Here is a 16,400-nt window from a genome sequence, read left to right as displayed (position 1 = left end):
TTTGCGCCCCCTAACCCGTGGATTTGCGCCCCCTAACCCGTGGATTTGCCCTAACCCCAGATGTTGCGCCCGGTGCGGCCGGCCCCCCCTGCACCCCCCACGCTACGCCACTGCTTCAGGTTAAGAACTTTGCTTCAGGATGAGAACAGAAATTGTGCTCCGGCGGCGTGGCAGCAGCGGGAGGCTCCATTAGCTAAAGTGGTGCTTCAGGTTAAGAACAGTTTCAGGTTAAGAACAGACCTCCGGAACGAATTAAGTACTTAACCAGAGGTACCACTGTAGAACAAAACAAAATTTAAAATTTGTGTAGTTTGCACAGATCACAAAATACATCTTTTCTTGCTGCAGAACTAGGATTATTTCAATACAGACCTTTGGGATTTTTAAAAAGTGCGTAGATACTAGTCAATACAGTATGTACAGTGGTACCTTGGTTCTCGAACTTAATTCTTTCCAGGAGTCCGTTCGACTTCTGAAACCAAGACGCACTCAAGCGGAAGCCGCGTCAGACTTTCGGCTTCAAAAAAACATTCACAAACCAGAACACTTACTTCTGGGTTTGTGGCGTTCAGGAGCTGATTTGTTCGGCAACTAAGCCGTTTGAGAACCAGTCTAGAAAGTTGTTTCAGTGAGAGGTGATGTTTTGAGGATTCTGCCATAACTTTCTGTGCTAGCTGGCTGGATCCTGTGTCTTGCAGCATAATGCAGATATGCTGTAGTGGAAAAATGAGGGAGAAGACCTTGTTGTGGGAACAAACAGGGGGAAAAACATTATGTAAGTGTCAGGAATGCAGGACCAGGAGCAATGGAAAATCTCATTTAAAAGCAATATCTCTGTCATGAAGCAGAGGTTATAATGACAGTAGGTGCCAGAAAAACCAAACAGTGTACTACATTCTGCTTGAATGTTGAATTAGTCAGAGGAAGTCCTGTGTACACATCTTGGCAGCACCATCTTGTTCTTAGTGATTCAGGTCATTGGAAAGGAAACACCTGTTATGTTTGGGCTCGGGTTCAGGATTCAGCCTCAGTGGTGACATCTCTTATAATTAAGGGCAAGAAACTCCAGGAACACACTTTTAGATATTAACTTGCCGCTGGTTCTTAAAAAAAATAATATGGTGACAATTGAATATTGCTGGATGTAGCCTTTTAAAAAAAAAAATTGGGAAACTATCATTGAAGAGCAATCCATCCGGCCTACGACTGATGTGCTAGTGCCCATGAGTGGAAGATTCCTACCAGTTCCATCGTTTCCCGCTTCATCTCTGCTCCTCTATCTATGGGTATGCATGGATATATGCACAGAGAAGGTGAGGGATCATTGCAGGAAATCAGCGGTCTCTGCATGTCTCTCATCCAGCCCATTCAGTGTCCCTTCATCCCTCTGTGCAAATTCTCATGTCCCAGAGCATTGTCTCCCCTTCCTTATAATTTCCCTTTCTTTGTTGCTACTGCTCAGTGGCACGCAGTGAAATTTTTCATAGGGGAACAGTTAGGGCCAGAGACACCAGCTTGCAAGGGTGATTGGGGTGTGTGTGCTGATGTCATGCCCGTGAGAATCGTGCCCCCTTCCTTAAGTTGGGCAGAAGCTTCCTGGGCTCTGGCAGTATGCTGGAGCCCTGCTGCCTCCTTCTTAAAGCTAGGCAGGCTTTGGGAAGGTGGCGGGAGGGCTCTTGGGCCCATTGGAGCATCACACCTCTCTACCTAAGCTGGGCTTTGGGAGGGAGGTGCCAGGGGAACATTTAGGGGACTAGCCTAGTCCCCCTAGTCCAATGCCTGCACGCCACTGCTACTGATTTTGAAATCCATATTCTGATTTATTCATTAACCCAAGGCAGATTTCAGAGTTAAAGAACGATGCCACCACACTAAAGTACTATCAGTAATAGGTTTGAGATACAGCAGACACTTTGTCTAGTGTCCCCAAAGTTAGCTCAGTTGGTTACAGTGTGGTGCTGATAAGGCCAAGGTTGTGGGTTTGATTCCCCATATGAGTCACCTGCATGTAACCCTTAGGTCCCTTTCAACTCTACAATTTTATGTGCAGCTGTTCTTCAAAATTTATTTGAGAGCTGCGCTGGCTCAGAAGGCGGGTTCTGCTTTCGTTGCTGGCACTTCTGGCCGTACAAAGCAATTCTTGCCCACTTCCATTGGATTCCCATCCAAGCACAAATCCTTGAAGATCTAAATGAGGTCAGGCATATGTCTCTGAGTACAAGAAGTAGTGCGCTACTTAGTACCCAAGTGCTGGAAATGACATTGGATAGTCGAGCTACTACAGGACCATTGCGGCAAATAGGATGTATTGCTGTCATGCCCTGTTTGTGGGCTTCCCAGAGGTATCTGATTTGACCACTGTGGGGAACAGGATACTGAACTGAACTGATCTGCTTTTGCATGCTTATGTACTTAACATGCCCAGATGTTAAAGTCTGTAAGAGAGGCTCTGCTTCACATCCCATGGGATGTTCATAGGAAGCTTGGTCCAAAGAGAACAAATAATTCAAAGGATAAGAACAGTAATACGGTAATTACCAAATCCAAATTGCCCCAGCCAGCACATCAAGTTAGTGAAAGCTGGCATAAAGGACATTTCATTTTTTCATCCCCCCACTTTGGTTAATTAAAGAAGAGGCTTAATGTCCCTTTTCACTATTAAAGAAACCTTTTCCTTTTTGGGGAGAGCTGGAGTAGTTTACAGGAAATAGTTCAGAACAGCAAGCTAAAAATAATGGGCAGATTTTAATTCATGTGTGGGTAGAGGAAACTGAGATCCCATTATTGAATTCCAGAGTAACATTTATTGCCAACAGGTTGACCTTGGAGAAAATAGTTCTTAGGCATGCAATGGCTGACATGGTGCTGCTTCAATAGCAAAATGCCTGGACCTTAGACATTCTGTACAGAAATTACATTTCCCCTTGCTCATCTGCATCCAACGGAGTGTCATTTTTGCCTATGCTCATCCTGTTAGGCTCATCTGATGAATTGTGGATTGGGCTGAATGACCGCAAGGTTCAAATGTACTTTGAATGGACGGATGGGACTCCTGTAACATACACGAACTGGCTGCGTGGAGAGCCAACACATGCTAACAACAGACAAGAAGACTGTGTGGTTATGAAAGGAAAGGTAAAGTAAAGCAGATGGCTCATTCGATGTGCTTCTACTATACCAAGTATATTCCTGTCTAAATATGTCACAAATCTTATCCAAGCAACTCCTTTTGTCCAATGCAGCAAGGGTTCTGGGCAGATCAACCTTGTGATGTGGAACATGGATACATTTGCAAAAGCAAACCACTAAAAGAAACTCTGGGAGATGCAGATGTAGTCAAAGAAGGCTGCCAGAAAGTAAGTAGATCAATACAGAATTCCCAGTGGCTCTTTGGCCCACTTCCCCCAAGTGGTTGTTGTGCTCACATTCAATGAGCAGCACCTACAATGCAACAAGGGATAAAACCTTGTTCCTGTGTCCAATGCAGGTTGCTTACCTTACACTTCGGTGGTCACCTGCTGTTGCCATCAGTCAGTGCTCATAATAACTAGTTATTCTGGAAACCTTGTAGCTACTGTATATTGTGGTTTTTTATTTGAAAAAATCCCCCAGGCTCCCCCTTCTCTTCAGGTTCTCTTCCAACCACCTCCGAAATGCTCTGCAGAACCATAGCAATTGAACAGCCTATCTTTCAAAAAGTGCATCACAACAAACATGCAACAAACACGCACAACATCCTCCTGTCTGAGGCTTGCTCAGGTCCATATTCCTGATCTCTAGACTTACGGATATTTGTCAAGGGTAAAAATGGTTTTATTCATCCAGGCTTTTAATGTTTGGTCTACGGTGGTGGTTGTTTGGCTGAAGTTTTTGGAATCTGAGACCTTTAACTGTCTTGATGTTATCTGCCTGCTACCCCCCCTTTTTTAGTTATGTGTCTTTAGTTATGTGTCTTGATGTGCCATTTTATCTTACTTGCTTTGTAACTGTAAGCCTTCTTTTTTTAAAAAACCAACCCAAAACCATATTTATTGATGTGGTGGAATTAAAGCAATCATCTCACTGTAAGTTTTGTATTTTGGCCATGGAAGCATTAATTTAGGAAAATGCAGATTGAATTAGTGGTATTTTGTAAACTTGTTTTATGTGCCAGGCATTTGTCAGGATCCTAACCTTTCCCCCTCCTTTTTTGGTCTTTTTCACTCTTGTACAGAGTTTTTTCTCTCAGCTATTTTATTGGAAGGGAAATAGTAAAACACAGGAATAAACAGTTGTTATTCGCTTGGCATAATTAAATAAAATCAAGTTCTCAACCCGGTTGCTATTTGCTCTGATTCAGGGGTAGAACATGGGCTTTCCCGGGGAAAGTGGTGGGGCAAAAAACCAAAACCCTCTCAGGCACAGACCAGGAAATCCCAGATGTGTGCCTAGAAATGCTGCACAGAAGGCAGTCTGGCTGAACCCTTAATCTGGGAAAATAAAGTCTTGATTAGCTGGAACTGACCATCTTCCAACATCAACAGTAGACAATTGTCAGATCCACCAAAAAATCATTTCAACAGAATTCATGCTTAGAAAGTTAAAAAAACCCCCAAACATAATTGCACAAGGGAGCAGAGCAAATGCAATAATAAGTTAAATTCGTTTAATATTCCTATAAAACAATAGACTCTTAATGAAACGGATATCCCTACAGGAAAGGGCCTTTTTACTGATTAAACATTCCTAATATCCTATTTCATTTAAGGAAGTATTTTAGCTGTATTACTTTCTGCACTCACCCAGTTTTTGTTCCTTTCATTCTGTTTTTGTCTCTTGCTCAACCTTCATCAGTCTTCAACAGAGTTTTTAAAAGGTTATAATATGCACACTTGACCTCACAGGCTGTCTGTAAAGTACATTATTCTTCCTTCCAAACAGGGCTGGAAAAGACACAGTTTATACTGCTACATGATTGGAAATGTATATTCAACATTCGCAGAAGCAAATCAAACATGTATAAAGGACAATGCTCATTTAGCTTCTGTTGCAGACAGGTTATTATTATTATTATTATTAATTATAAAAATAATTGTCTGAAGTGAAAATATGACATTTTTGTTAAGCTAAGGCCTGGTGCCATCATGCAGAAATCTCAGGATTCTTTCTTCCCTAAAACGTCTTCTATTTAAGGCAGGATGAAAAACCTTTCAGGTGGACGACTACATAATTCTGTTGGAAAGCTGCCAGTGGCTACATGCCGATAGTGGGTGGGACTAGACATAAAAATGGGAGGAGCCAGATTCATACACCATACCTCAATATTATGCAACAAAGCTATTTCTCATGGAAACAGAGGCATTGATTTATTAGTAATTTCACTCAAGTTGCACATTCCGTCTTTTACATCATTTTTTTTTATAGGTTATAAAATGCAAAAGCACTGCATTGCCCCTTTTCTGTCCTGAATATGCAAAAGTCAAAAATAATTCAGTAATCCCAGCAAAAATATGTACATAGCATAAATGCAAGATCAACTGCAAGTCTTAGGGCTTTTGAAAAGAAAAAAGAAAACTTCAAAACACAATTGCATTGTAAAAATCGTATGCATGCACGCAACTGCAAAATTCATGGATGACTTTTTGGCGTATTTGCAGGGAACACCCGTCTCTGCTGAAATATTTTCTCCGTGCTCTGGTCTTCTTGAAGCAAGACCTTCTTGCAGAGGAAGGAGCTGCAATTGTACCCTTTGCACAACACCACAGCTATTTTCCCTCTCAGCTACTCTCCTCTGAAAAACTGATGGATGGGAGGGGACCAGGAGAGCTGTATGGGCAGGATGGGGTCCAGAGAGCTGTATCTAGCCTACATGCCAGAGGTTGCTCACCCTGCTATATCACAGATAAAAAATGGTAGTTGTGGTGTCTATTAACCACAGTTTAGAGCAGTAGCAGCATAAACCTTGGCTATTGTTAAGGCCAGGAAGAGAAAGATAGGTGGGAACATGCCAGGGAAGGGTTAGGAAGGTGGGAGCATGGAATTTAGGAGTGTTTAACTGCATCCACTCAAAGTGATATTGTTACGTTGTTTTACTTAGGAAGTTGATGATATACAACTTGCACATTTGATTTCAAACTTAGAGAATCCATACCTTGAATTGGGGAAACCCAGCCAGATGCGCGGGGTACAAATAATAAATGATGATGATGATAATAATGATGATGATGATTTAAAATTGCTCCTCCATTCTTGTAATTTCTGCCAATTCCCTCTTCCATAGGACCCCTGCCCCCACAACACATTCAATTCTGTTCCCTAACCCCCAGGAGAATATTTTTAAGGGGTATGGGGTGGGGGGCTTCAAAGGGAAAGGATATGTGGGAAAGGCCCATTCCATAAATCTGAAATCTTCAATTCACAAATGGAAATTTAGGATCCAAGCCCTGTAGGCTAAATGGTTAGCATACGGAGGCTTAAAGCAGAGCATGCCCCCAGGATCCAGACTTATTTCTGAACATTAATTCTGCAATGTCTGAACATGTCCTCCTCTGGTCTCTTGAACCTTCTTGGGTGCTGTAATATTTCCTTCCTGAAAAAGACATTATTTTATTCCCATAGGGATGAATGTGCCATCTCAGTGGAGCCAACACTTTTATTTGTACAGTAGATAGATATACAAGCCCATGCTACTTCATGGCTACATTTGCAGGGGTTTCGTCACAAAACATTTCATAGAAATGAAATGCTACTTTTGCCTTTTATTCCTTTTCTGCAGATACGAACAAGCATATTTTACTAGTCTGATTGGGCTCAGGCCAGAACAATATTTCTGGATTGGTCTTTCTGACATACAAGAAAGAGGAACATTCATGTGGACCAGTGGTGAAACTGTTGAATATACCCACTGGAATGTTGAAATGCCTGGTATGTAGACCAATTCTATAGAGATACTGTGAAAGGCAAAATTCTGACTACTCTCCTTATTACACAGAATGTTCTGTCTGTTTTGTAGACAGAACTGCTCACAGACATAAGAACAAATAAATATATGATGAAATATTTCTTCTTTGGCACTTACCTTGCCCCATTTAAACTTTCCATTCTGCTTGCTCAAGGTATAAGTAAGTTGCTTTGTTAAGTTTTTGCAGGCCTGGTTAGATCTGAAAATGTATTACTTTTGAAACCCCCTTGCTTAAACCTCAGCTTTGTTGCAGTATAGAAAAAAAGGAATTTATTTTTTTCATAAATTTATTCCCTGTTCTTTGAGAATTTTTTCTCTACAAAGTAGCTTACAACTATATTTAAAATTACAGCATTACAAATTCTGAATTTTAAATAGTTGTAGCCTACCCTGGGATCGGCTCATGATTTGTGGCTAATGATAATAGTAATAATGAATAACAGCAATTGTAATAATAATAATTCTATATTTAATCTGTCAAAATAAAACAATGAAACCACATTAAAATTGAAATCCAAGAGGCTCATGCAAGACCCTCAATATACATCGAACACTTCTCAAAGATTGCAAGGAATGAGGCCTGCCAAATCTCTTAAAAGGCAGGGTCCCACAACTGGAGCCACCAAACCAGGATCTCCACAGCTGGGCACCTCTGAGCAACCCCTCCAGCACAGATCTCAAGAAAAAAGCTGTGTTGATTGTACAATATTTTTTTTTCAACCATTGAGATTTTATGCTAAAACAAATCTAGGGGTTAAGTTGCTAATTGGCAGTGGATGTGTTTTTCCCTTTCCTTTTTTGTGTCAATTACATGGCCCTGTGTGTCTCTCTTCATGTCCCACGAAGGGAGAAAAGCAGGCTGTGTTGCCATGAGGACTGGAATCACAGGTGGCTTATGGGATCTTCTGAAATGTGAGACAAAGGCAAAATTCCTCTGCAAGCGCTTTGCGGATGGAGTGACTCCTCCGCCGATACCAACGACATCTGCTGCCCCCAGATGCGCTGACGGCTGGAGTCCAAGTGACAGTAGGAACTTGTGCTTCAAAGTATGACATTCAATTGCAAGGTTTTTTTTTTTTAATGAATCTTACCAAATATGTACTGCAGTTTGTTTACATCTATTTGCCTTTGTAGTTAGCACAGGAAACGTTTGTTAAAAACACGTTGCGTTCCCTCATCCTTATGTTCTTCCCGCTTTTCCAAGCAGTGGGAGAGTCCAGAGATACAGCACTTAGGAAAGAGGTCCCTGAAGGCTTATTGCCATTTTGTAACAATTGTGTTCATTTACGGATATACACAGCACCTGTAGTTTCCCTAACGAAAGGTTGTGCCTGGCAACTTTGCCATGGGGCTATTAAAGAATGTATAGAGCAAAAGCTTGGATACAATTTGGAGGGAAAATACCTGAGAAATTGCAAGTGAAGTTTGGACTAGCTCAGTAACACAGGTGGTCCTCCTTTCTCACTCCAGATATAGCTGAAGTACCATAGATAACTTGATGATAGAGCATCTGTTCTGCATGCACAAGGTTCTAGCTTCCATCCCCAGCCTCTCTGTTGAAAAAGGGTTAGAGGGAAAGAGACTTGTCTGAGGTCTTGGAAAGCAGCAGCCAGCTGGAATAGATAATAATAGGCTAGGTGAACCAATCATCTGACTTGGTTTAAGAGAGATGATGATAACAATACGTTAGCTGAACTCAGTGGTTCTTTTTCTGAGGGTACTCAAGTGTACACAGTTCCATCACCATTTTTTTTCTAGAAGAAAAGCACTGGCTGAGCTGAACTGAAAATATCTAAATTATATTACATTTATTTTGTTATAATGGACACAATTTATCACTTCCCTTATTATGAAGCAATGTTTCTTACTTTTGTCATGTACAGATCTTATTGTGCCTAACTAAAATAATATATCATCATTAGGCTTTCATGAGGGGTGATGATAAAAAATCGTGGGCGGATTCTCAGAGTTTTTGTAGAGCCATGGGAGGTGAGCTGGCCTCCATTAGTAGCTCACAAGAGGAACGTTCACTGCAGCGCTATTTGTCGTGAGTAAATTGATTTATCCATGTTATCATAGCTATTTCACACCCACATTTAAAGCACTCTTGTACCACTTTAACAGTCGTGGCTCCCCCCCCCCCCAAGAATCCTGGGAAATGCAGTTTGCTAAGGATGCTGATGGTTGTAGTCCTGTGGGGAGTAAACTACTGTTCCCAGGATTCTTTGCGGTGAAGCCATGACTATTAAAGAGGGAGAAGAGTGCATCCATGGTGTGGATGTTACATATAAGAAGATGGAAATGGCCATTTAGTCCCTTGTGCAGTACCGTTTTGTGTGAATCCACAAGTCCTTCCAATCAGCTGATTTTGGGTGCCATTGGGTGAATTGTTAGTTATTCAATGTAACTATAACTGTAGATTTTAGTCAAGGAGGGGAGATTTGTGTTTGTGGGATTTTCTGCATCAAGGTGCCTAAACAACGTGACTCATCTTGGGCATTATGCACCTCGATTTGGGCAGAGAGCAGGCAAGGGGAAATATTTGTGGTTCTGCCTCAGATGGGAAATGTATTGATCTGACAGAAATAAGACCAGTAGACGACTTGACTATTGGAAAAATAGCAAACAACACACTCTGTGACAAATAACATATGTCGTAATAAGCAGATGGTCTTTGAGGCAGAATACTGAGCTGCATAAAGTGAATCTTATTTCAAAGACAAGCCAAGAAGCTTAGTTGGAAACTAAGCATTACAATTACAAGCTAACATAGTTGGGTTAGTTTAAAAGTGATTTCATAAAGCAACATGTCTATTTACCCAAGTCTCCTTATGTTTGTGTGATATCTTAGGGACCAAGGATTCAGCTCTTCACATTTCTGGCTAGGCTTAAATTTACAAAGTCCAACTGAAGGATTTTCGTGGAGCGATGGCTCTCCAGTGAGTGACTTGCACTGTTTTTAAAATATTGTGGTTCCAATTTTACTACTTACGTGTCAAAAACCAAGAGAAGCAAATGAACATACAGAGCCTGAAAATTACGCTAAAAATAAAGTTTTGAAACCAAATACTGCAAAATGCTAAATGCCCAAAGGAGTGTCTCCATCCCCCACCAGTGCGGACACTGAGATACAACTCCAAGGGCTTTCTGGCAGTTCCATTAGGAGAAGTTTGCAAGGAGTTACAGGGAACTAGGCAGAGGGCCTTATTGGTAGTGGCACCCGCCCTGTAGAACACCCTGCCATTAGATGTCAAGGGACTCATCTATACTTGTGGTTTTTAAGGATAATTATGATAATCATATAGCCATATGATGTTATTTTAAGACATCAACAATGCATTATTAAGTTGATACACCAGAGGACACTGAGAGTTCTCCCCGTGTGAAATAAGTGGGTAGACCTTGTAGAAAAGGAAGAGTAGGATGTATTTATGTTTTAGAATGATATCAAAAACATCATTCTAGAATGCTTAAAGAGTGAGTATAAATCCAGCCAAGGAGATAAACAACTATACAACTTTTAGAAGACATCTGAACGCAGCCCTTTATCGGAAAGTTTTTATTGTTTGATGTTTTATTGTGCTTTTATGTGTTGGAAGATGCCCAGAGAGCTGGGGCAACTCAGCCAGATGGGTGGGGTAATAATAATAATAATAATAATAATAATAATAATAATAGGCATTTTTACATGGCACTTTATTGCAGACTTAGTGCTGCTTATGTTCTGCACAGCGTTTACATTGCATCATCTGTACAAAATGCCATCCCATATTAATTTCCTACTTCATCTGGATTTAACATTTCCATCTGATGTAACCCCCTGCACTGTAAAAACATATTAAAATGGGGGGAGATAACAATAACAATAACAACAACAACAACAACAACAACAACAAATAAATAAATAAATAAATAAATAAATAAAATTATACCCCACCCTCCCCAGCCAAAACCAGGCTCAGAGCAGGTAACATCAATTATGTAACACATCAAGATAAAATCAAGCAATCAATTAAAATACATCCTAGAATCATCCTAGACTTTCAATGCTCACCAGGCCCTGCTGTTTGTGCTGAACTTATATGAGCTTGTGCGAAAAGTTAGGAGGCCACTTTCATGCAAGTTCTTATGGGGGAAAGGGGAGTCAAACTGAATCCTGACCAAAGGCCCTGCGGAAAGATGTCAGATCCCGCAGGGCCCTGGTCTCTTGTGACAGAGTGTTCCACCAGGCTGGGCCACGGCTGAAAAGTCCTTGGCCCTGGTCGAGGCCAGTCTAATCTCCTTGAGGCCTGGGACCTTCAAGATGTTATTATTTGCAGACTGTAAGGTCCTCTGTGGGGCATACCAGGAGAGGCGGTCCCATAGGTACGAGAGTCCTAGGCTGTAGATGGCATTTTGATGAGGACAATGCAGTGTGGACACTGCAAAAGAATTTGCATGCCTGATCAGTGCTGAGTATGCAATAACCTGCTGTGTGAAGGCACCCTTCATTAAAATGAAACCACCTTATTTCCAGACAAGCAATGTAACGAACTTATTTCTCCTCAGCTTGGATATACAAACTGGGAGTATGGAGAGCCCAATAACTACAATGAAATTGAGCACTGTGGAGAGTTGAATGCAAATTATCGGATGCGCTGGAATGATATACACTGTGAGGACTTGTACAACTGGATTTGTCAGATTAAAAAAGGTAAGATTTCTTGCCTTATTAAGCTGTAACGTCACCAGAAGATTGCTTGTGATACTACGGTATTTAAAAATAAATAAATACTAAAAATGTTTTTAAAACAAATCAGCATTCTGATTAATTCAACACACACACACATATCTCAAAGATGTGGACAATAATAAATCTGTGGCTGTTTATGGTGTGAAAGCTGCCATAAATACTTCATACCAGGCGTCAGCAGAGTTGAAATACAGTCGGCAGCAAAGCGAGTGGAATCAGCCCTGAGATTGATCAGAGACAAAAGAAATATTGGTTACATTGCTAGTGAATAACCTTTGGATAATTTTTCTCCAAGGAATGCCCTAATTGTACTGAAATCCTTAAAAAAAAAAAAAAAAGGTATTGGTCATGTTGCATATCTGGTGGTAATCCTGCTCAGCTGAGCTAGTCAAAAGTTTCTTTCCCCCTTTTGTTGGAATCCTCTTGAATTTCGGAGTTAGAAGCCAAACTCTAAATTCAAAATTTTGATTGAAATTCTATCAACTTTCACAGACTTCCATTTTAGCTCTAGCAAGATGACTTGCTTTTTGCTTCCGTTGGTTAAGGTTGCTTTGATGCAACCTTAACCAACAAATAAATGCTCATGAAATAGCAAATGCCATCCAACCTACCTTTCAAACAAATCTCAATAAACAGACCACCTTGAAGCATCCTCAGACCACTGTTCCAAACTAGAGGAAGGTGAATGCATTAGGGAGGAATTAAGTGTAAGCGGATGTGCTAAAAAAAGTTGCAAAAGAATAAAACCCAATAGTTTGACCACTACCTTAGAATATGATCACCAGTTTTCACATTTTCAGTTATTGTATGCAATCTATCAAACCTATCAAATTCCCCACTCTGCCTGAACATATTATGTAGCCACCTTCACAGGGATCGCTGTGAACTTCAATTTTTTATACAAAAAAGTTATGCCATTTTTTTCTTTGGCACCATTTGTCAAATTCAAAATCCATTGTGAAGAGTCATTCTATTATTATTTTTGTTACAAAATGAGATCCTTTTGAAATATGAGTGACACAGAAATCCAAATTCAACTTAATAATATTAAAATACCACTTGGAAATAATGTGGGAATTGGGCAGAGCAATCCTAACCCCCAGTTCAACATGCTGGATGATATTGTTGAACTTCCCAATTGGCCAAAATATACAAAACAAATTCAAATGTATGCTGGGGGTATAAGCAAGTGGAAGGAACAAAGTACCATATGTGGTGGGGTTGTGATAAAATTTTAAAAGGGGGGGTATTGTCTACGATGAATTAAAAAAAAATGTTCAGACAAACATTTGTGGAAAAACTGTAAGCCTTTCTTCTGAGCATTCTGAAAATTGATATCTCAATTGATAAGAGGAGGGTGTTATTATATGCTACAACAGCAGCGAGAATGCTGGTTGCTAAAAATTGGAAGGGGGATAGGACACCAACGAAGGAAGAACGGCAAATTAAATTGTGCAAATATTTGGAATTAGCAAAAAATGACAGAGATGATCAAGAATCAACCAAACCGAAGGTTTAAAAAGGAGTGGGACTGCTTCAAAGAGTACTTGGAAAAACATTGTTCTCAAACAAAATCTTTGATGTGTTTTGACTAAATTTTGCAAAGTAAATAATAGATAGATAGTGTATACTTTATGTAAGAGAAGTGAACTAAGGGAAAAAAACGCAGTTAAAAGATAAGGAAGAAGTAAGGAGTCGCAAGGAGGTGGTGGGAACTCACATGTGAAGAAATGCTGATTTATTTTGGTTTGCATTTGTGAATAAGATAACATGTTTTGAAGAACAAATGGAATATGTGTACAAATAGTTAAATTAAAAACTAAGAATATATTTTTTTAAAAAAGATATTGTTGAACTTCCTCTTCACCAAAGTCCACCAGCACAGGGGCTCCTGCTGCCTTGATTACCCCGAGGCATTGCTTAATTATTGGTTTTAATAGGATAATGCATGTGTGGATCACATTTCCCCCCCAGGAGAAGAACCAAAGCCTGAACCAACAGAACCACCTCTACCAAGTAAGTTTGCATTGCTTCCTTTGAAGAAATCATGTCATGTCAATAACTAGGGACTGAAGCTAAGTGAGTGTTGCCGTTCCCACCCAGGCAGATGGAGGTTTCCAATTTCTTTGAGAGCTGCACTTCAGGAATAAGGTTATCAAGCACAGCTTCTTCCACATCAGTTGCTCAGAGTCCAAAACTAGACGCGATAGGGCAGGCATCTATGGATCTGACCTACTCAGATAATTTTTACACACCCCTTCATTGCTCTACCCTACTGTGCCCTATTGCATTAAGAAGTTTATTCAAAGCCCAGATCTGATGCAGGAAGTGACCCAGGTAGGGGTGGTTAGCGATGCACGCCCCCCCCCCTAATCCATACCACCTCTCTCGCAGAATTTCAATATAGCAGTGATGGATGGCTCATCAATGGAGACAAGCAGTATTATTTCAGCACTTACACTGCTCCCATGGAAACAGGACGTGAGTTTTGCAAGAAGAACTTTGGAGATCTTGCAGTCATTGAAAGCTACACGGAAAGAAGATTCTTAACAAAATATGTAAGGCGCTAGTTTATTATTTCCTCAAATAAATACTTCAGAGTAGTAAGCATTCTTTGTTATAAAAGACTATGCCTTTTCAGAAATTTCATTTCGTGAAACACTTGCTCTAGAAATTTGGCTCTAGAAATTTGGCATACCTTTTGTTCCCTTTCATGTTGTTATCCCCGAGTAACAGCAATTTGCCATTTAAATTACACACCTTTATTTTATTTTATTTTATTTTATTTTATTTTATTTTATTTTATTTTATTTTATTTTATTTTATTTTATTTTATTTTATGTATTTATTTATTTTGTAAGATTCATGCACCGCTTGATTTGTAAGAAACCTCAAAACAGTTTATGAAAGATAAAACAGTAAAATCAAGAAAAATTCACAACTGTACTTTCAAACATACAAAAGTTTAAATACTTAAAACAGATTAAAATTTCCTCAGCTTTCTAAGTATTTGGGCAGGCTTGTCTAAACAAGAATGTTTTTAGCAAGCGCTGAAAAGAGAACAGTGAAGGTGCTTGCTTGATTTATCTCTAAAAATCAAAAACATATTAGGAAACATTTTACGAGCCCCCCCCCCCCCTGAGGTTTTGATTGCCTAGGGGCCTCCACAGGGTTCAATCCAATAGTAGGCGACCTGGAATAATAAATTTCTTTTCTTTTCACTGTTTTAAATAAATTTCAGAAGGCCCAGTTAACTGGGTAGCTAGGGACTTTAGTTATTCTCAATGTGTTTTTGAAGGGATTACATTTACAATGGCCATTTGTTGTCTAAAAACTTAATGTTTGCCTCAGACATAGCATTTTCATCTTCATGCTTTAGATCTCGAAAAACGACTGGACCAACGCTTACTACATTGGCTTAAAACTGAGCCTTGATAAAGACGTCAGGTAAGTAAACAGAAAACATTGGAGCTTATCATGTGACTCAATTTATTAACACTAGATAAATATGCTTACAGTGGTACTTCGGGTTACATACGCTTCAGGTTACAGACTCCGCTAACCCAGAAATAGTACCTCGGGTTAAGAACTTTGCTTCAGGATGAGAACAGAAATCGTGCTCTGGCCACGCAGCAGCAGCAGGAGGCCCCATTAGCTAAAGTGGTGCTTCGGGTTAAGAACAGTTTCAGGTTAAGAACGGACCTCCGGAACGAATTAAGTACTTAACCCGAGGTACCATTGTAGTACTATATAGAGAATCAAGCCCAATACAGTATATTCTGTAACTTCTCTGCGCGTGTGCACACATATTGCAGAGCTGGAAAAAGGCTGCATCAGCTTAGTGGGGATGTATATAATGTGTATGCTGTATAAAGTAACCTTCTTCCCCATCCTGGGAACTGTAGCTGGGAAGGGTAGCTGTGTAAGTGGTAAACTGAAAGTTTTGTGTTTAGGGGTATATGCTTTGAATGTGCTTTAAATGTATGGTGCAAACACAGATACAGTGGTACCTCGGGTTAAGTACTTAATTTGTTCCGGAGGTTCGTTCTTAACTTGAAACTGTTCTTAACCTGAAGCACCACTTTAGCTAATGGGGTCTCCTGCTGCACCGCCAGAGCACGATTTCTGTTCTCATCCTGAAGCAAAGTTCTTAACCTGAAGCACTATTTCTGGGTTAGTGGAGTCTGTAACCTGAAGCGTTTGTAACCTGAAGCATATGTAACCCGAGGTACCACTGTATAACATGCAGGGCTTTCTAGTTTTGAAAAGGGCATGGAATTGAGGGGGTGCAAGATCAAGGTTTATAAAATGATGTAGAAAAAAAGTAGAGGGAAGTCCTTCTCCCTCTCTTTTTAGAATACTAGAATTAAGGTTCTAGTTCCAGCCAGAGGCAGATTTAGGGGAGCATGATCCATTCACTTGTACTGGGTGCAAAGCCGAGAGGGTGCTGCAGGGGGTGCAGCAAAAATGATGAACAATTTTGGCGTTGCACAAGGCACCGCTGAAATATTAAAGCCCAAAGTCCATCACTGTTCCAGTGAAGCTGACTCATGGGCAGGTTAAAGGAAGTTAACATGGAATTCACATCCTGATGACACCCAGCCCTCAAACTCCAAACCAGGTCATATTTGGGCTGCTTAGTGGAACTGAAATACAAATTATGATGGAAGCAGATAGGGAAGAGGTTGCAAGCAGCGGAAGGATTCACATCCACACCAACCCCTGAGC

General features: G+C 40.3%; 1 protein-coding gene across 1 annotated transcript in view; it reads left to right on the top strand.

The window, feature by feature from the left end:
* Positions 1 to 16,400, top strand: part of LOC309353004 (macrophage mannose receptor 1-like) — a 51,225-nt gene that overhangs the window by 17,612 nt on the left and 17,213 nt on the right. Inside the window, exons 8-18 of the mRNA XM_081881846.1 lie at positions 2,978 to 3,135; positions 3,243 to 3,356; positions 4,921 to 5,036; positions 6,755 to 6,903; positions 7,787 to 7,986; positions 8,863 to 8,987; positions 9,792 to 9,879; positions 11,489 to 11,633; positions 13,647 to 13,688; positions 14,067 to 14,230; positions 15,052 to 15,119. Of these exons, the coding sequence (XP_081737972.1) occupies positions 2,978 to 3,135; positions 3,243 to 3,356; positions 4,921 to 5,036; positions 6,755 to 6,903; positions 7,787 to 7,986; positions 8,863 to 8,987; positions 9,792 to 9,879; positions 11,489 to 11,633; positions 13,647 to 13,688; positions 14,067 to 14,230; positions 15,052 to 15,119 (1,369 nt within the window). The remainder of the gene's footprint in view (positions 1 to 2,977; positions 3,136 to 3,242; positions 3,357 to 4,920; positions 5,037 to 6,754; positions 6,904 to 7,786; positions 7,987 to 8,862; positions 8,988 to 9,791; positions 9,880 to 11,488; positions 11,634 to 13,646; positions 13,689 to 14,066; positions 14,231 to 15,051; positions 15,120 to 16,400) is intronic.

Source organism: Podarcis erhardii, assembly GCF_964252035.2.
Source record: "Podarcis erhardii genome assembly, chromosome: 12".
NCBI classification, from domain to species: domain Eukaryota; kingdom Metazoa; phylum Chordata; class Lepidosauria; order Squamata; family Lacertidae; genus Podarcis; species Podarcis erhardii.
The sequence above is the reverse complement of the archived record's forward strand: the minus strand, read 5'-3'. Positions and strand labels throughout refer to the sequence as shown.